Below are 20,539 nucleotides of genomic sequence, written 5' to 3'. Positions count from 1 at the left end.
AATGTCTCATGTAAGTGGACTTAAATTATATTAGCTAAGAAATTGGAAATTTCAGCCCAAATTCTTTTAAAAAGTAATCTCCCATCAAACGTATAGCATGTAAATTTCTAATGGCCCCTTAGGGGCTGTGTTTAGAAGCAGTAAAGCAAATACCAAATTATTTTCTTCAAGCACATTGAAAATTGTGGAACAAATAAAAATTTCCAAAGCAATGTTACAGATATCACATTTCCATGTTATGTGAGGGCACGGGTTACATCTAAAAAGCCCCGATTAACCTTGATAGAGGAATGTGGTGGCTTGAAGGCCAGACAAGCTCTGGAGTGAAGACCAGGACTGAAAGCACTGCCCAGGGGGATCACAGTATAAAAGAAATATTTAAAAAAAAAGTCGTTGAGGTGCCTGGGTGGCTCAGTCGGTTAAGGGTCCGACTTCTGCTCAGATCATGATCTCCCAGTTTGTGGATTTGAGCCCCATGTTGGGCTCTGTGCTGACAGCTCAGAGTCTGGAGCCTGCTTCAGGTTCTGTGTCTCCCTTTCTCTCTGCCCCTCCCCCACTTGCCATCTCCCTCTCTTGCTCAAACATAGACAAAAAATTAAAAAAATTTTAAAAAAAGGAGTGCCTGGGTGTCTCCATTGGTTAAGCGTCCGACTTCGGCCCAGGTCACGATCTCATGGTTCGTGAGTTTGAGCCCCGTGTCAGGCTCTGTACTGACAGCCTAGAGCCTGCTTCGGATTCTATGTCTCCTTCTCTCTCTGCCCTTCCCTGTTCACACTGCATCTCTCTCAAAAAATAAATAAACATTAAAAAAATTTAAAAAGATGAATAGAAAAAGCATTATAAGGAAATTCTGAATTAGGTTGACCCAAGATAAAATGTGTGTGTGTGTATACTATAAAAGTATTGGCTTAAACTATGTCAAAATATATTTCTGATGTTTGGTAGGGAATAGAGCACACTATTATGTACTTTAGTGGATATTTAAAATGCTTAGGAATTGAGAGTATAAATGTTTGGTTTTAGGCTATATAAAATAATGTGATGTTTATGGCTCATGCAACCAGAGAGTTAGGTCAAGGGACCCATGTGCATTTATTTTTTGGACATAAGTTCTATACATTTATAATCTAATAATAGTTAACATTTATAGAGTGCTTTCTATATTCAAGGAACTCTTTTCGTGGCTTTGGATATCTTATCATCCGTTCCTCATCATAAACCTGTGATATAAATACTATCATTATCTCTCTTTTACATTAAAGGAAATTGAATTTTTGAGAGGTCCTACAGTATGTACAAGACAAATAGCTAATAAGTGTGTGAGTCGTGGATTCAAATACACATGGTGTTTCCTTAGGAGTCACATGCTTGGATAGCTTAAATGGGTTCCCTTGCACAGCTGACAGACTAATGCACAAGTTTAAAAAATAAAGTGGGATTATCTAAATGCTCAAATATTCTAAGAAATGATTCTGAAGCACAAAAACTCAGAAGATCTTCTAGGTGGAAAAATGAAACTAGGCATCCTGACTGTGGTATTCTGATGATCAAGCAATCCCATTGATTGGAGGGTGGCGTGGGGGCCCAGGCACAGTTTGGGATGTTGGTTGGTTAACAGGAGAGCCCCGACTCTGTACCTACTGCTACAAGGAGCTATCTTAATTCCATTGCGTTTGGGGAAGAAGGAGTTTCTGGTAATAATCAAGTCATGACTTACAAACAAGTCCCATCATTCAGGAGTCAAAGGCCTATTAACCGACCGGAGCTTTGGGGATAGCATCCGGTTCATGTGGATTCAGCAGCTTGAAGGCACTGCACCTTCATTCTCTATCCATATTGGCAAAACTTCAAAGTTCAACAGGCAAAGATAAGATGTCTGTTGCTCATTCACTTTGAGTTCCAAGACTATTAGTAATTTTGTTTTTGTTTGGCATTCCCAACAAAATCATTAATAGAGTAATGACTAAAACTATTGTCCCCAAGAATGGGATCTGGTGGGCTTGTGGGTGCCAGGTGGCTCTTCGTTCCAATACTCATGTTTTGTTTGTTTGTTTTTAACTTTTCAGTGGCTGTCATCATATGCTGCAACAAGTTATAGAGATTTATCCAAAGTAGTACGTCAGCAATTAAGGGCTCTTTTAAGGAAGGTTTGCATATTTTTGCCTGAAGAATGAAACAGCGAATGAAGATTTAAGCAAGGAGATATATTAAATGAGTTACAACTAAACCTTAGAACACAAAATTGGTATTTCTCCATTGTTGAAAAAAGCAACCATTATTTTGCCTCTGCCTGCAAAAGTGATGCTCTTTGCATATATTTTGGTATCTCAGTGATGAAGACCAAAGTCTATTCTATGCTTTCCCTACTTGCTAAGAGACAATTGACATGTGGATGTTAATTGCCATGTAAATGATAAGCACATCGTATATCAAGGGGGATATATCAAGAGGGCCTGAAGCACAGTGCCCTCGATAAATTGAAAATCTAACCTTCTACTCTATATTCCATAATTCTCATATATATTCCTCATAATAGCCCTGTGAGTTAACTAATATTATTTTCAACTTTTGTATAAAAAAAGTGTATAGTGATACGTTAAGTCATGTGTTAAAAATTATTTTAATAGGGGTGCCTGGGTGACTCAGTCGGTTAAGTGTCTGACTTCAGCTCAGGTTGTGATCTCACGGTCCGTGAGTTTGAGCCCCACATCAGGCTCTGTGCTGACAGCTCGGAGCCTGGAGCCTGCTTGGGATTCTGTGTCTCCCTCTCTCTCTGCCCCTTCTCCACTCATGTTCTGTGTCTTTCTTTCCCTCTCTCTCAAAAATAAACATTAAAAGAAATTGGAGAACCTGGGTGGCTCAGTCAGTTAAGAGCCCAACTTCGGCTCAGGTCACGATCTTGCAGTTCACTGGTTCAAGCCCCGCGTCAGGCTCTGTGCTGACAGCTCAGAGGCTGGAGTTGGCTTTGGATTCTGTTTCTCCTTCTCTCTGTCCCTCCCCACTCTCACTCTGTCTCTCTCTGTCTCTCAAAAATAAACATTAATTCTTTTTAATTAAAACAATTATTTTAATAAAAACTTTATACAGCCAAAAACCTAAAACTGGGTCTCTCTGTCTCCAGATTTCATTCCCCAGCCTTACCTTCTACATTGTTAAGCCGCACTATCAATCTACAAATGTAGAAGACCAATGCATGATGCAGATGAGGTAAAGCTTTCTTACTAAGCTTTTTTAGCACCTAAAACGCCTCAGAAGATAGGATTAAAACGGAGAGGATAGGAGACAGTCCCAGGCAAAGCGTTAACGCACGTACAAAAGGTATGGAGCAGGAAAGTAAAAAGTAAGCCGTTTGAAAATTCACAACCATATTCTTTTCCCGTCGAGAATCTGAAAATGAAAAACTGAATAGAGTTCCATCTCATGACTTCAGGAAATGCAGGCTTGCTGTACAAAGCATTCCCCTTCATGTGTTGACAATCGATTAGGAGAACATTTCCACATCATTCTCTCAGAATGAAGTTTGCGGCTCCCGAGGATGTGCTAAATGTGGTTTGACTGTTTGTTTTTCCTGCTTTACCTAGCGCAATAATAGACCGTGAGAAATCACCCTCAAATTGTTGAAGCTAAAGCATTTTTCCAATTTGGCTTATAAGCTGGAGAAAATGAACAGTCACTGACACCTCTTCACCTTGCACAATCCATAGGACACAGAAAGTGAAGTCCTCTGGAATCAATTTTATAGTCAAGACATTAACCTCTGTGGTCATTTGCCCGGCAGGAAGAGTAAGCTGTTAAAAACACAGAATCAGCCACTATTCACTCTTTTTATGATTATGAGTGTGATAACAGCTTCCCTTTCAATTACATGACTGGGATTATTTTGCTGTTAAAGTATCAAAAAGAGAGTGCACATCAAAGACAAATTTAGATGCTAACCGTTTGCAAAAATTCCCTAAAATAAGGACAATGCCTCATTGTCCAAGGGATAGATTTTGACTAAAAATTACAATATTATCTGGCCCAAAGGACTTGGGAAAAAACTCGCGTAGGGTCTCTGAAACTCCACCATGGTGAGGGTGGGGGGACTATAATCTTCTTTCCTTTGGGAATTTGCAATATGCTTCAGTATAGTTTAAAACTTGGAAAGAGGAAGAAAGCAAACTTGTTGAATTTGGTTAGTCCAATATTCATCACATAAATGTACGTTTGTGTCTAATCTGTTACGTGTCCTTAAGACCGATGGTCCAAGTGATAAACATTGGGAAGTGGGGCGTTAGTCATTTGGAGTAGAAGACTTTTACTGACTCCATCAAGAAGCAAAAAGGAGATTGATGGGAAATCTTACAATTTCTGAGATAGACACCTGGTGAACATAGAAGAAAAGGAAAACTTTGGGCAATTTGTAATCCTTTGACTTTTACTCACGACCCCCATATCCACCCTTGGCAGACTAAGAGCTTTCTTATATCAGTGATGACTGTGTCTTGTCACTTTAACTCACAGACGTTAGCGTGCCCATATGAATCTTCCAGAAACACCTGTTATAAACCGTATATCACATCTAACCAATTGATAGTCTACTTAGATTGCCAACATATGGTTAACTTTCCTTTAACTGTTTCTTTTTTTCAAATAATTATAGACCCACAGCAAGTTGCAAAACTTGACCATAGAATCCCTTGAACTTCACCCAGTTTCCTTCAATAGTGACATCTTAACTAACTGTACCACAATGTCAAAACCAGGAAATTGACATTAGTGCAAAACTGTCAGTCAGACTACAGCCTTATTCAGTTTTACCAATTTAAACATATACGCATTTGTTGTGCGTATGTGTGTGTGTTTGTATAGCTGTCTTTTATCCCATGATAGATTTTATCCCATGATAGATTCATGTAACCACTGTTACAATCAAGGTGGGAGCTATTGGTTAACTTTTTCATGTTAGAAAAACTAAAAAGGGTAATGAATCTGAAAAATGGACCACCTGTTGCGGCTATTACATTTATATAATGTTATTTAGTTTAATTAAATCTGAGATTTTAAAAGAGTGAATCTTGTTTTTCCTAAACAGTGATATCAAGCAGTGGTGTAGCAACTGAACTGAGGTGAGGGGCAGGGCAGGGCAGGGCAGGAAGAAAATGTAAAGTCAAAATATCACACCCCTGTGTCCCTTTTCCACACATCCCTATAGCAGACAAAGTGCCATCAGAAAAGCATAAGTTGAAAGGTAGGTCTTTCCATGCCACGGTGTATATAATTTCCCTCTCTTCTTATTTTCTATATTAAAGAAAAAATATTGTTCACATGGATTGCATGTTTTAATATGTTTTACAATTCACATTTCTGATTTCACATACTGTTGTCAGAAATCATGAAAGACTTTGAATTAGGGGACATGGGAATGAATTGCTATGTGGTTTGTCTCACTCAGCTTTCAGGATATCTCCACTTTATATTGCTTTTCATCTGTTTTGTTGCAGAAAATTGATAATAATGCGAATGATTCTCATCTGTAGAAATTGAAATGATTTCCATCCAGTGCCATTGACTTCTCCTCTGTAGAGTGACCACTTTGTAGCTGTCTTTGTAAATTCATTTCAGCATTTCCGACAGCCTTCATAATTGTGTTCTTTGAATTCTCCTTTGAGCCAGTTGTAACTTTCTATTCATTCATTTATTAATGAGTGAACTAAGATGTTTCAGTTGTGTTTGCTTTTTACTTACATGAGAAACATGATTTTACTATTTGAGAAGTTCTCTCTTAATGCTAATATGTTTTATATCATGTCACATTTTATATATTTGCCTTCCATTCCTCCCTTTCCAGGCCACAAAGAAGAATTTAAACTGCGGTAGGGGCATTAACAGGCTCACCCCCCACATGACACTATTACCATATCACATGAATTGTTTTTTAATGCTGAAAGAAATCTTAGAGATCGCGGATCATCGAGGACCATCTCATTTTATATACATGGAAGACAAAACCCAGAGAAGTGAAGTGATGTATATAAGATCAAAATCTAGTTAACAAGGGAACCAGGAATAGAACCTGAGTCCCAACACATGTTTTATTTGCTCTCCTTCCCTATACATGGTACCATACAAGGGAAATAACATTAAAAGATTTCAAAAGCCTGGTCTACCTATAGTAATCCTACATATAGCAACATTTTTCTAAGCTAAAAATTTGGTGTATATTTCACAAAAAGATCAATATTTCTTCAAAACCCAGAGCATTGAAAAGATACACCAGAACATACACACTAAACAAAAAATAATAGAGTGCCCAGTTTGGGTTCCATTGAGTTAAATATCCACAATCTCATTTCTCCTTATTATTTTATGCTTGTTTATGAGGATCTACATCATTGCAAAGGATGAGGCTTGAAATGGAACATTACTAAAAGTTTATAATTTTTAGTGGATTAATCAGCTGGAAGGAGTGATGGACAGAGGCTATTTTTCTCCAGGTCGCTTGTCCAATTACAGGGGGTATCTTAGAACAAGTACAGTTTATCCGGGGAAAGACCACAGTTCAATAAGGGAATACTCATTATTTGACAATAATAACGATTGTGTACAGAGTGCTCAACATCACTAGAAGCTTGTGTAGTCTGCACACACAAAAAATGCGATCATGCAGCAGTTTGATGAGTCATTTACATACACAGACTGGCCGGCAAAATACACAGTTTACAGAAGCAGGTAGGTTGGGTGGCAGAAACAGGGTCCACCACCCAGAAGTGGCAACTATTATGTCTCTAGACCCAGGACTCCGTGTCAGCAGCATGGTGGGGCCCGCAGGAAGCAACAGTTCTTGCCTGGCGTGCATATGATAGTCAATACACATCCTAGTTACAAAATAGAGGTAAATGCATCCAGAACTGGGGCTTGGGGAGATTGGGTGGAAGCCTGGGGTGCAGCATTTAAGGAGGCAATCCCTTGCACAACCCTGACAGTGAGTGGCCTCTTAAGAATGAGACGCTGCAGTAAAGTAAATCAATGGAATGAGGATAGACACAGCAGAACATTAGGAAGTCAGAAAACCCCTAAAGGGACAGAATGGGGAACTCCTGGAGGAACAGTAGGTAAGGCATTGTAAGAGGTATGATTTCTTGTTGAATAGCTGCCTAAAATATTTGGAACTTGAGAAGCAACTCATGTTCCCTTAATTGGGAGTTCAGTGCCTTCTCAAGTTGTAGTGTGCATCCCTGAAGTCTACCCTGTGTGTGTTAGCATTTTATTAGACTGTTAATTGCAACTGAATGAGTCCCCAGTCACATAAATAAGCACATTAATTTTGCTTCCCAAGAATGAGCCCACAGGACCACTCCTGCATATCAAATGTGAAGGTTGTTTTTTATCATTGACATCTTGTCACGCCAGACACAAGGCTCAGGCTTTGTCAAGCATGGGTGTCGCTTCTGTCTTGATTTCTGGACCCCTAGGGCTGCACCATCTCACTTTTAATTATTATGTAATCTCTTAGCTCTTGCAGTCCACATATTATAGTTCAATGAAAAGAACTCACACTCTTCCTCCTAAAACCCCACACAATATTCTTCCAAGTGATTGTGCCATTGCCTAGCATTTACCTCTTTCTGAGGTTCCTCTGGTACCCACTTACACCCACCCTTCACACCGAGATCATGGGAGGAAGTTTGTCTCTTTCACTACACGTGAACTAGCCCTTTACAGGCAAAATTCCTTGTCTTTTCTAAGCCCCCAGCATTCTTCACAAAAGAATGTCATGCAAAGTTGTAGTTCAAGATATATTCAGTGAGCTGACTTCTCAGCAAGGAGCCAATGTCATGTTGTAAGGGCATTAGAAGTGGGGTAGTTATGAGTGAGCAGACTAAGGTTGAAAGGCCAGTGCCCCTCTTCACTCTTAGCTTCTTCTCAGGCAATGATAAAGTCCAGCTTTCCATTACACTCTGTCACCATCATCCAACAGTCATCGACCGGTGTTACCTGGTGCCCAGACTTGTAGGACATCAGAGGGTGGATGTGGAAAAGAGCAGAGTGCACATAAGAGGTAAACATTATGGAGAGAGACGGGAGGGACAGAGACAGCAAGAGAGAGAGGAGGAGGAGGAGGAGGAGGAGGAAAAGGAGAAGGAGAGGCAGAAGGAGGAGAAAAGAAGGAGAGAAGGAGATCAGAGAGGTGAGGGAAGAAAAATAGGAAGATGGAAATCAGCAGTGATGAGATGCCGAGAAAAGTACCATGCAGAGAATGAAGGGAGCAAAAGGCATTCGTTTTGCCTGATCCCTGAAATCTGCATCTTCATACTATACTTGGAAATGGTTACAGATTAGCGGTATGCCGATGTATGCATTTCCTCTCCCCTCCCTTGCCTCTCCATTTTAATTTTTAGCATCTCACCTCAAAGATCCCCAGTGGGGAAAAATCTCTAAGAGTGGGGGAAATTTCTTAGAGTGGGGGAAAATCTCGAAGTCATTCCAGTACTAGATGTTCCGTGTCACTGGATGTCCCTTCCTTCCATCTTGGAGTTGTTCTCTGTTTAAAACATTCTCCGTGCTCATCACTCCTTGTGGGGCCTTCCTTGTCTCAAGTTAGAAACTTCTAGTTTCACTAGGCTTGCTGAATGTGTCCCCAGGACTCTCTCATTGGCTAAGCCACTGTGACCCCTTTGAGTTTACTTTCTGAGAAGCTTTCTTTACTCTACCTTCTACTCGTCCCACGTTATACTGGGAAGATTTACTAGCCCCTCCTCACTGCTAATGATGAAATTCAGTCTCACGGAATCTTGTTTTCTTACTGGTAAAAAATTTTTAAGTGTTTATTTACACCAAAGTCAATGAGTAACTCTGCACCTAGATGACACATTTTTATTAATTATAACTCTTTAGAGGTGAGTGACAGAAATATTCTTTTATTTTAATTATTTTAATTAGTTTCAACCAAAAGAAGACTTTATTGGCTCATATAATCCAAGTACAGGAAGGGCTAATAAAGCTGGCTTAAGGAATGATGGAAACCGGAGTCTCCTGGGTCACTAGGAACTTCTACATCCTTCTTCTCTATTCCTCTATTTTCTGTCTCTTGGGAGGGTTTCTGGGCCCAGAAGACCTGGTTCTGATGCCTCCGTGCTTAGCCCATTATTGCCTTGGATATAAGAGAAAAGAATCTCTCTTTTCTCAGGTTCAGTTAGAAAAAGCTTGGGGAAAAGGGATCAGGGAAGACAAATCAATACACATTCATGGCACATGATTAGAGTAAATGGTAAATCTTTGTTGGTGTCTCTCCCACTCATGATGAGTTTTCACTTAACATGTCATGAAAAAGTTTGAACTGAATTCTGACACTACATTTAGCCTCTGAGACAAAAACTTGCTCAAGTTGAAAATAAACACAAAGGGTGTCCTGCCTGGGATCTGCATAGTATCCTACAAAAATGTGTTCTCTTCTCACTACCACTACTGGGCAGTGGATCCCAAGGATACTTATGTGGGTTCAGAACATTGAAAGGTATCTAACCATACCTCTAATTCAGTGAAGAAGTCACTATAACAAACAAACATGGTGGCTATTCATTTTCTACTTGTTGAGAAACTGAATAGCTTCAGTGTACCCAGGTCATAATAATTTTGTAAATTTATAATTCACAAATATATATTTCTTTATAACGAGCCAAAATATTTCTCCCTATAACTCTTCCCATTGCTCATTTTAAACCTTCAGACTCTGTATATCTTTCTCTCTCTTACACACACACACACACACACACACACACACACACTGTATAACCCATATTACCATATATTTAAAGACAGTCATGATGTCCTTCAACCCCTAACACTTCATATTTTCTCTTTTTCATGTCAACATAGCAGATTTACTCAAATAGTTTATATATTTTATGAATGCTTTTCACCTGGTTGACATCTCTGGACAAACTCTAATTCAATACTGCTTTGAAAATGTAAACTCAAAACCAACTATAATTGGCAGAAGAAGGTGTCTTCACTAAAAATATGATGAGAATATTGGCTTTATATGGGCATACTCTCAAAAATAAAAATCCTTTCCAGCTTTGATGGTGGAAGACATACACACTTATTAGGTCTTAGGCAGTGGAGTGCCCCCCAAATTTTACCATATGCCTGCTGCCTTTTCCTAGGGAAATCCAAAACCATTTCCTAGGTGTTCTGAAGCTCTGGAGCCCCAAAGATAGATCGCAAATCAAATTTTGAAAATCAATAAGGAACAATGAGAACGTATCAGATGCAAGAATGAATGAGTTTATTAGGTCAAACAGAACTGACATCCTGCAAGAAGAATTTATGTAATTCTGAGTCAATCGTTTCAAAATTACACACATGCACTTAATATTTTGGTCATTCATTAATTTCACCATCTGAAAGAACTAGACAGTCAACCAGTACTCGATGCTGGAGAAAGGGTGAAGAGCGAGGGGTGAGAGGGGTTAGCTAACATTACTGAAACCCTTTGAGAGCAGCTGTAAAAAGAGACTGAAGTATTTTGCTCAAAGTGTCTGGAAGCTCAATAAGTTGATCTACAGAAGGCCGATCTATAGGTTGGCCTGTAACATGATGACTGACAGCTCCTGGAGGAGAGGTAGGTTGGGCGGCAGAAACTGGATCCATAGCTCAGGGAAGGGAAACCACAGATTCCATAACCCAGGGGTTTGAAGCCACTGGATCCACAGCCCAGAAAGTAGCAGCTTCTGGACCCACAGCCCACAGACCCAGAATAAGTCGTCTGGAAGGGACCGCAGAACGTGGAGGTCCTCGGGCGGGAGCAGGACGTCTGGCAGGGGCTGGACACCACGCAGGACGTCTGGCAGCTGGTGGGCTCACAGGAGGTCTCCTGACAGCCGCTGTAGAGGGAGGAGCCCAGCTGGCAGGTGCTGGGAGAGCAGAGGTCAGTACGGTAGACCAGGTTGCTGGGGGAAGAAGAGCCACAGGAGGAGCTTGGGTAGCGCAGGTAGCCCCCAAGGGACTGGGAGGCGACGTTTCCAGAACAGCAGCTGTAGGTCATGTTGGCAGGAGATGGGAGTTCAGCTGAGTGAGCGTCAGAAGATGCTCTGAGTTTCAATGCCATGGTCGGGACTCCATGTTATATATACTCTTAGACCTGGGTGTGTCACCGTCCAGATGTCCCTCCTCCGCGCTTGTCATTTTATGCAAGAAGGCCTCTCTAGGTTATTGCTTAAGTCTCATTTATCACGTCTTCACATAATTGTGCTTCAATCACTCTGATACACTTAGGAAGAAGCTACTCAATTTAATTCCCCAGAAATTCTCTGTGATTTGATCTTTGAAGTTATATGTCATCATATTCCCAAATAGCCTCCGCCTTATGGTCCATGTGGATGGTGAGTCCTTGCCCTACCAAATGGAATTGCATAAGCTTCCTCTTCACTTCCACGAAGTTATCAGGAGAATCAGTGGTTTGTCCTTTGCCTCACAAGCACATTTGAATGGATTTCTCCAAATACTAACTGCATTCAGCAGCACCGACAATCAGTTGAACCTTTTACTCTTTTTCTATTCAAATTAATCCATGTAATTACCGATATCTATTAATTTAGCTTAATTAAATTGTAGATTCATTGGCAAAGCACTCAGCCTGCCTTTTTCTGTGATATGCCTGGCTTTCTCATGTCTTGTGCTTGTCACTGGAATTAAGAGGTATGGATATTACCCTTGGTGTTCATGCCCATGGATTTCCTTAAAGGGAATACAAGCTTAAAAGCCTTCCTTAGAGGATGTTCTTTTAAGAGGCAAATACAACACTTTGAGTGAGACTTAAACTAGAAGTGTTGGCTGGAACTGAGTTTCTGCATATATTTTCTGATGAGTCGGTCTTGTGGCAAGCATTATTTTCTGTTTTTGCCCAAGTCAACATACAGTTTTGTTGTTGTTGTTTAGCCTTATTTCTTGATGAAAGGACGTATCCTGAGTGGCAGTTATTAATTTTCATCTAAAATAATATTTCAGGAATTAACATTTAACATTTTCTGAGGCAACTAACTTGAAATATTAGAGCAACAGGGGTTTTTAGTATCTTTGGTCAACCCACACATTGAAAAATTATGCCTCAAAGAGGTTCAGTAAATTTCTCCTAACTGCTAAGAAAGACAGAAGCTCGAACCACGGTCTCCTTATGCAGAGTCAAGATTCAAATACTCTGCAAATATAAAAGCAAATTTAACTTTAACTTGTCTCAGAAAAGTATCTATTAAGCTTATTTATACTACGATATAAAAGCCTAATAAAAGCCTTATTTACCTCTCCTAAGAATATTTGCATTGAATAGTGTTCAACAGTAGAATTCCATGCATCACTGATCTGTATGCACTTGAAGTATATTTTACTTTCTAGCTCAAGAAAGAGAAAAGAACCTGGATAACCCATACTTAGATTAATGGGGGAAAAATAAGGAAGAAGAAGAAAAAGGGCTGTTTCTTATCTCGTTTGTGCCCATTCGTCTTCTTTAGAATCTGACATTTTATTTGGTTTAACTAAGAGGAATGGCATTTACAATTGTCATTGAAAAGAAAGCTCCTTAACTACCTGAAAATTACCTTGCTGAATTCCAAAGCACGCTGCCTCAGAGCACTTAGTTACTTTGTTTTATGATTATCTCTCCCATGCAGAATCCAAAGTGTGGCATGCATCACACGAAGTGCCCTTGTGCAATACTTAAACCATCACTCTGATTCACTGAAGGAAAATAAGTTATGCTTTATGAATGGACACCTATTAAATTTACTAAAGAAGTTTGTACCACCCCCAACACATGGGATGCCTTAAAATGCCAGACTTTAACTCCATTACAATGCATAATCTTTCTTTCTTCCTCTTAATCCTTGATTCTACTTAAAAAAAAAAAAGACTTTCTAAGACTTTCTAACATTCAGAAGTTCTTGCTTTTCCAGGCCAGATCCCTAGTCCTGGGAATTAACATTGAAATAACTCTGGAATAAGTCAATTCCAATTAACATCTCCCACACCCATTCCTAATTAGGCTAACACTTTTCATTAGTCATTTGTGCACTTTGTACAGATACCAGTGAATAGCTCATAAATGCTAATAAATGTGTCTCTCTGAAAGGAAGAGAAAAACAAAACTAAACTGAAGTGACTATTAAGTTCAGAGGTAGATCCTGGACTAATAAAACACTCCTATAAGCACAGGCAAAGTGTTTAAGGAAAAAAAAAGTCGTCTGGATAGGTCAGAAGAAAAATGCTACATTGCAAAACATCTTTTTTGAAATGGAAAAATACCAATACTACATAGAATAACCAAGCATTAGAGGACTCACTGGCCACAAGTAACTTAATGACATGAATTCCTTGAGGAGTGATTGTTCTTCCAGGGCACTGCCTGTCATCAGGTTCAGTCTTTAAGATGACGATCTCCTTTCACAACGTTTTCAGATATTTTTCAATACCTTTCAAAGTAAGCAAATGTTAAAGGCTGTAGTTAAGTATGGGCGGAAAGACCGATTTCTGGGTAAAGGATGAGGAAAATCACTCCGTCTCTCTGCCCTGGCCTCTGTCTCAGGCACTTAGCAAGCTGGCCAAGGTAGCAAGCTGCGACATTGCCAGAGATCACCTGTCTCGTTGGTCGACTCTGCTGGGCGTTGGCACTCCTCTTAGATCACCACAGCCCCTTCCTGCTTCATACTGACCATTTTAAGTCTATACTCTATTTTTTAAATTTTTGTTTATTTTTGAGACAGGGAGAAAGAGCGCGAGCAGGGGAGGGACAGAGAGGGGGATCTTTCCAGTGGAAACCCATTCAGTCTGCAGGAATCTTCCAGGAAATTTTCTGCACACATATTAATAAGTGTATGCACTTTGTTGTTTCTTTTTTTTTTTTAATTTTTTTTCAACGTTTTTTATTTATTTTTGGGACAGAGAGAGACAGAGCATGAACGGGGGAGGGGTAGAGAGAGAGGGAGCCACAGAATCAGAAACAGGCTCCAGGCTCTGAGCCATCAGCCCAGAGCCTGATGCGGGGCTCGAACTCACCGACCGCGAGATCGTGACCTGGCTGAAGTCAGACGCTTAACCGACTGCGCCACCCAGGCGCCCCCTGCACTTTGTTGTTTCTTATTATTGTTTTAAGTTCTAAGAACGCAGTCTTATTGCACATATATTTGTAAATACACTTTTTCATTAAAAAATTACCTTTAAAATATATTCATGTTGATATTTATATATTTCTATCTTCACTTCAGTAGCACGTTCAAGTCCCAGGCACTGTTCGAAGGACTTTGTTACAAATATCAGCTCATTGAGTCTTCCTAATAATCCACATGGCACATATTGCCATGGTTCTTATTTTAGAGAGGGTGAGAGTTGAGTTACTCGCCCATGGCCACTCGTGTAGTCGGTAGCAGATACAGGATTTGAACCCAGATACTGGTTCGATCGTCAAGAGTTTGTGCAAACAGCCACTTTATTATAATATAATGAGCTGGTTTCTTTCTGTTGCTACCATATAGAATTCTTCAATATAACACTATCACATGTTACTTATCTATCTCCTTATTATTTTTGATTCCTCACTATCACAAATCATGTGGCAAGGAGCATATTTGCGCCCACGCCCACGTCTAGAGTTCCCATCAGGTATATATGTAGAGGTAGAGTTGCTAGGAATTTTCAGTTCCATTTTCAATTTTAGCGTAGTAATTAGGAGCATGGCCTTGGATTCAGAGGGGCTGGGTTTGAATCCTGACTCCATCATTTGCCAGTGATATGACCAAGACTCATTCAAGTTTATTTTTTTGTTATTACCTTTTATCAGTGGTTCTATAGAGTTATTCTGCTTTTCAGATTATTTTCTTAGGAGTTCTTTCTGTATTCTTTATTTTATGTCTTCATCTTTGGTATGTTGCAAATAGACCCTTCCACTTGATTGTTTCACTGTTTTTTTTTTTTTTCACTTTTTTTTTTTTTAAGGTCAGCTCTATTGAGGTAAAATATACACATAACGAAATTCACCTGTTAGGCATACAGCTCAATGAGTTTTGACAGACATATGCAGTCATGTAACCACCAATGCAACAGAAATATAGAAGCTTTCCATTATCACCCAAGGTTTCCTTGTGCCTGTTTGTGTCAATGGCTTCCCACCATGTATCTGAATTTCTGTCCATATAGGCTCTTCTTTTCGGAAATGCGCTCTACATGGAATCGCCCATTACACAGCTTTTTGTGGCTAATTTCCTTTACAGAATACACTGCTTTTGAGTTTCATTCATGTTGTCATATAGTTCAATAACCCCTTCCTTTTCATCGCTAAGTGGCATTTCACTGTATGTATGCTCTCCATTCACTATCCATAACATTTAGATGATTTCCAATTTGGGGCAATTATGGAGAAAGCTGCCATGAACACTTATATGCAGGTTTCTTCATAGACATGCTTTTTGTTTTCATTTTTTCTAGATAAATTTTTGGGAATGGGATTGCTGGATGATATGGCAACTACGTGTTTAGCATCACAAAAACACTGCTACACTGTTTTTCCACGGTGGCTGTGGCATTTTGCATTCCCAACAGCAAAGTTCCAGTTGTTCCAAATCCTCAAGAGCACTAGACCTATTATCATGATTTATCATTGCCATTATCCATTATTATTTTGCCTCCTCTAGGAGGCATGTGGTGGTGCGACATGTGATTTTAACTTCCATTTCCCCAATGATTAATAATATTGTGCATCTTTTGACGTGTTACTTGCCTTTGATGTCTCTCCTTCAGTGGTATGTAGTCAAAGTTTTTAAATCATTTTTGAGTTGTTTCGCTTCATATAATTGAGTTGTAAGAGTCCCTCATATATCCTAGATCCAAGGCTTCTATCAAATATGTGTTTCTCCAATATTTTCTCCAAGGTTGTGGCTCATGGCTTGTCATTTCATTTTCTTATCAAAGTGTTTTCAAGAGCAGATGTTTTTAATTTTGACTAAGTACAATTTATCAAATACATTTAGTATTGGGGGCAACGTTTGAGTGAAGGAATTTTTTTTTGTCATAAAGATGTCCAATTACCTTAGTACCATTTGCTGGAAAGACTGCCCTTTGCCCACCGATCACCATGACACTTTTATCAAAGTCAATTAATCATACATGTACAGATTTATTTCTGGAGTTACTCCTCTGTTCCATTAATGTGTACGTCCACCCAATACTACCATGCTTTAATTACTACAGGTTTATAGTAAGCCTTGACATTAGATTGCAAATCCCCAAACTTTGTTCTTTATTTTCCAAATCATTTGCCTATATGAGTTCTTTTGTGTTTCCATATAAATTTTGAATGAGTTTGCCAATTTCCACAAAAACCTGATATGATTTTCATCGGGATTTTGTTAAATCTGTGTTCAACTGGGGGAGATTCAAAATCTTCATTTTGTTTGTTTCATGAACATGAACTGTCTCTATACTTATTTAAACATCCTTTAATACTTCAGGGGCGCCTCGGTGGCTCTGTCGGTTAAGCGTCCGACTTCAGCTCAGGTCACGATCTCATGGTTCGTGAGTTCAGGTCCTGCATCGGGTTCTGGGCTGACAGCTCAGAACCTGGAGCCTGCTTTGGATTCTGTGTCTCCTTCTCTCTCTGCCCCTCTCCTGCTCGTGCTCTGTCTCTGTCTCTCAAAAATAAATAAACATTAAAAATTTTTTAAAAAATAAACATTCTTTATTATCTCTCATGAAAGGGTTATAGTTTTCAGTGCACAAATCCTGCATATGTGTTGTTGGATTTACAGCTAAATATGTTGCGGGTTTTCATGCTATTTTAAGTGGCATTTTAAAATTTCAATTTCTATTTGCTCATCACTTTTATGTAGAATTACATTTTTATGTGACTTTGTATCCTACAATGGTCTGAAATTCATTTATTAGTTGTAGCATATTTTTGTGAATTATTTCAAGTCTTTTGCATAGGCTATCATGTCATCTGCAAACAAAGCCAATATTCTTTCTTCTTCTTTTTTTTTAACATTTATTTATTTTTGAGACAGAGAGAGACAGAGCATGAACGGGGGAGGGGCAGAGAGAGAGGGAGACACAGAATCGAAGGAGGCTCCAGGCTCTGAGCCATCAGCCCAGAGCCTGACGCGGGGCTGGAACTCATGGACCGCGAGATTGTGACCTGAGCAGAAGTCGGACGCTCAACCGACTGAGCCACCCAGGCTCCCCTTTTCTTCTTTTAAGATAAGTATGACTCTTTTCTTTTGGTCTCCTCATGTTGGGTAGAACCTCCAGGGACATTTGGGTGGCTCAGTCAGTTAAGAATCTGATTCTCAATTTTGCCTAAGGTCATGGGATCGAGCCCTGCATCGGGCTCTGCTCTGATCCTGGAGCCTGCTTAAGACTCTTTCTCCCTCTCCCTTTGTCTCTCCCCTGCTCATTCTTTCTTTCTCTCTCACTCTCATTCTCAAAAAAAAAAAAAAAAAAAAAAAAAAGAAAAGAGAAAAAAACTTCAACACAATGCTGAGTGGAGTGGGCAAAGCACATGCTTGCTTTATTCCTGAACATTCAGTCTTTCTTTGTTAACCATGATGCCACCAGTGTGGTTTGTAGATGCCAATTATCCAAGTAAGTTCTCTCCTAAATCTTGCTTGCTGAGAGCTTTCACCATGAGTGCATGCATGTTGAGTTTTCCAAGTGCTTTTTTAGGCATTTATTAGATTATTGTGTAGTTGAATTTTTAATCTTCTGATATGGTAAATTGCACTGGGTAATTCTGAATATTGAAATCAACTTTGCATTCCTGGGAAAAACATCTCTGATCATTTTAGCATTTGATCAGATATTATGCTTTTAACATATACTGGATTAGACTTACTGATGTTTTTTCTACTTTTTTTTAATGCCTATTATGTATGAGGGGAATTGGTTTGTAATTTTCTTATAACATTGTCCATGTCTAGTTTCCTAAAAGGGTAATGTTGATCTTGTAAAATTAGTTGGGAAGTGTGTATGCCTCTCTTTTCTGAAATAGTTTATGTAGAATTTGTTTTTGAATATTTTGAATAATTTTCCCATGAAGCCACGTCAGCTTGAAATTTGCTTTATAGGAAGGTTTTCCGTGGTCAATTTAATTTATTTTATAGGTATAGGGCTACCCAGGATGTCTTATTATTCTTGCTTGAGCTCTTAGTGTTTATGTATCAAAGAATTTCCCCATTTTACCTAAGATATCCCAGCAAATGAGCTCAGAATCCAGCAACAGTGGTCATATAAATATGCTTGTGCTGTGACAAAGGCAGAAGTAGTGGTGACCTGTCTCCCGACCACATGGACTGCATAAGCCATTGCTGGGGCCACTCTGGCTGGAAAGCGAACGAAGTAAGTTCAATGATACTTGTTGGAGCAAAACATGAATCCAGAAGGCATAAAACCAACAATCTCCTACTTATTATCTCATTTGTCTTGTTTTATTGCTTATCATTTCCACCAAAATAGTCACAGACCTCTCCTCTCTCAGATGTGCATTCAAATGAAACGTTCTTGCTTATCTGTAATAAGAGTATTTTAACGAAACCAAGCATCTTTTGAATCGTATTGAACTTGATCGCCTCAAAATAGAACACATGCTCCCGTTGAGCAGCTGCCCCAGTTTTCTCCTCTGCGTCATTTCGTATGGACACGCATAGCCACTTTTCTACCTCACTTGCTCTCAGCACCTTATTTAGCAGTGCGTTACTAAGGTGGCAGGATATGGTGACAGGTTTCACCTTGCATTTGAAGTAAAGATCATTCCCTGGGTGCTGGGTGCATCATTAACCTGCTGGAGGTTCACTCTTCAGTCTGCTTGTCGGTTGATAAACACTGCTGATTCTTTTAAGAGGATTAGAAAACACTCAACTCCTCAACTGTTTCCAAACCTTAGTTCTCAAAGCCCCATCTTGGAAATTTTCAAAGATGTGCACAATGTGGCAAAAAAAAAAAAAAAAAAAAAAAAAATTAAGAGACCAGAAAGGGCGTTCAGTATTGCATTCAACTTCTATGTTCCTTATTGCTTTGTTTGTTTGAATTCAGCACTGTAGTCAAAAGAGAAACAGCCTAACTAGGACCTGAATAAAGCAGAGATATGAACTAGATATTAGTAAACATATCAAGGAAATGCTAGTGTGTGAAACCGCAGATTACAACATCTGATTTCTTACGCTGACAAAAGTGAATTCTAGTGTATTATGGTGGAAATAACACTGAATTATAGGAGTTGACTTCAGGCTGTTACATAGATCAGAGGCAGGACCAGATGGCTCCTGAAGGTCCCGACAATTGCCAAGTTCTATGACTCTAAGGTAAAATTTACTTTCTGAGAATTCAGTCTTCATAATGAGTTTTCATATGACCACAGTTTGTTGTTTAGTTTTTGCTCTTTGTCCGGTTTTGAAGGAAGGGTACATTTCCTCCCTAGTTAAGTTCAAGCAAGATTCAAGAAGTACATGATCAATTTGGTCAGAGAAGATATGGATAGCAAACATGAAGACCATCATTCATTTCTTGGAGAGCGTAAAAGAGTTCTCCAGAAAAACAGAACAGATAATAGGTGCGGGTGGTTATAGGTACAGTAAATTTACATAATAGACACATGTATAGGTGTAATATGCATATGTGTGAGTGTGTGTGTGTACAGAGACAAAGAGATTTACTTTTTACAATAGGGTTGTGTGTGGTTGTGGGACTGACAAATTTGAAATCTATAAAACCAGTCAGCAGACTGGAAATTCATCCTGACTTGGCAGTCTTGAGTCTGGGTTCCATAACACAGCAGGATGAAAACTCAGGCAGGGTTTCTATGTTGCAACCTTGAAAATTCCTTCTTCAAGAAACCTCAGTCTTTGTACTGGTTGGTTAGGGCTCACCCACATTATGGAAGTAATCTGCTATACTCAAAATCTATTGATTTTTGTAATAATCATCACTACATCTCGATTGGTATTTGAAAACTAACCAGGCACTGTAAATTAGCCAAGTGGAAATGTTATAGTTAACCATGACAGATCGTTATTAAGGCATTAGAAAATGCTAGAAAATAAAGAAGTACCAGACATTAAAGTGTTAGCAAAAAATTCTTTCATCAGAAAAGTGTAATGATTTGTCACTCTGCTATTTACTTCTGTTGATTTATTGTTTCTTCATTTATTTCAATAATATTAATAATATGAAACTTGTGGATATCTCAATATCTTTGGGTCATTCTGGATTATGTTATATTTAAAATCACAAGCTTTAAAATCTCAGTAACACTTAAAGGAAATCAAAATTTCTCTCAACACAAGTGTTTTGAAAAGGTAAAGCACTGTCTGGGAAAGACATTAGTCTTGTCTTTTTATAAAAGAAAGAATGTTAAAAATAATTCATAAGCCAGTACTATTCAATGTAAATTAAATCTGTATATACTCTATATCTCATCACAATGACAGATGTATTCTGTGTATTTATTTACCAAAAGTACAAGTTGATTTCCTGTAATATTGAAATGTTTATTATAATAGTTTTAAGAACTCTTGACTTG

At 39.0% G+C, this 20,539-nt stretch overlaps 1 protein-coding gene across 1 annotated transcript; it reads right to left on the bottom strand.

Moving 5' to 3' along the window:
* Window positions 1-10,248: 10,248 nt before the first annotated feature.
* On the bottom strand, window positions 10,249-11,105 carry LOC122492321 (keratin-associated protein 13-2-like). Its single transcript, XM_043596037.1, has one exon. It carries the CDS (start codon window positions 11,090-11,092, stop codon window positions 10,532-10,534), a length of 561 nt encoding a protein of 186 aa, XP_043451972.1. The 5' UTR covers window positions 11,093-11,105; the 3' UTR covers window positions 10,249-10,531.
* Window positions 11,106-20,539: the final 9,434 nt, after the last annotated feature.

Source organism: Prionailurus bengalensis, chromosome C2 (assembly GCF_016509475.1).
Source record: "Prionailurus bengalensis isolate Pbe53 chromosome C2, Fcat_Pben_1.1_paternal_pri, whole genome shotgun sequence".
Taxonomy (NCBI): Eukaryota; Metazoa; Chordata; class Mammalia; order Carnivora; family Felidae; genus Prionailurus; species Prionailurus bengalensis.
This window is presented reverse-complemented; position numbering and strand designations above follow the sequence as displayed.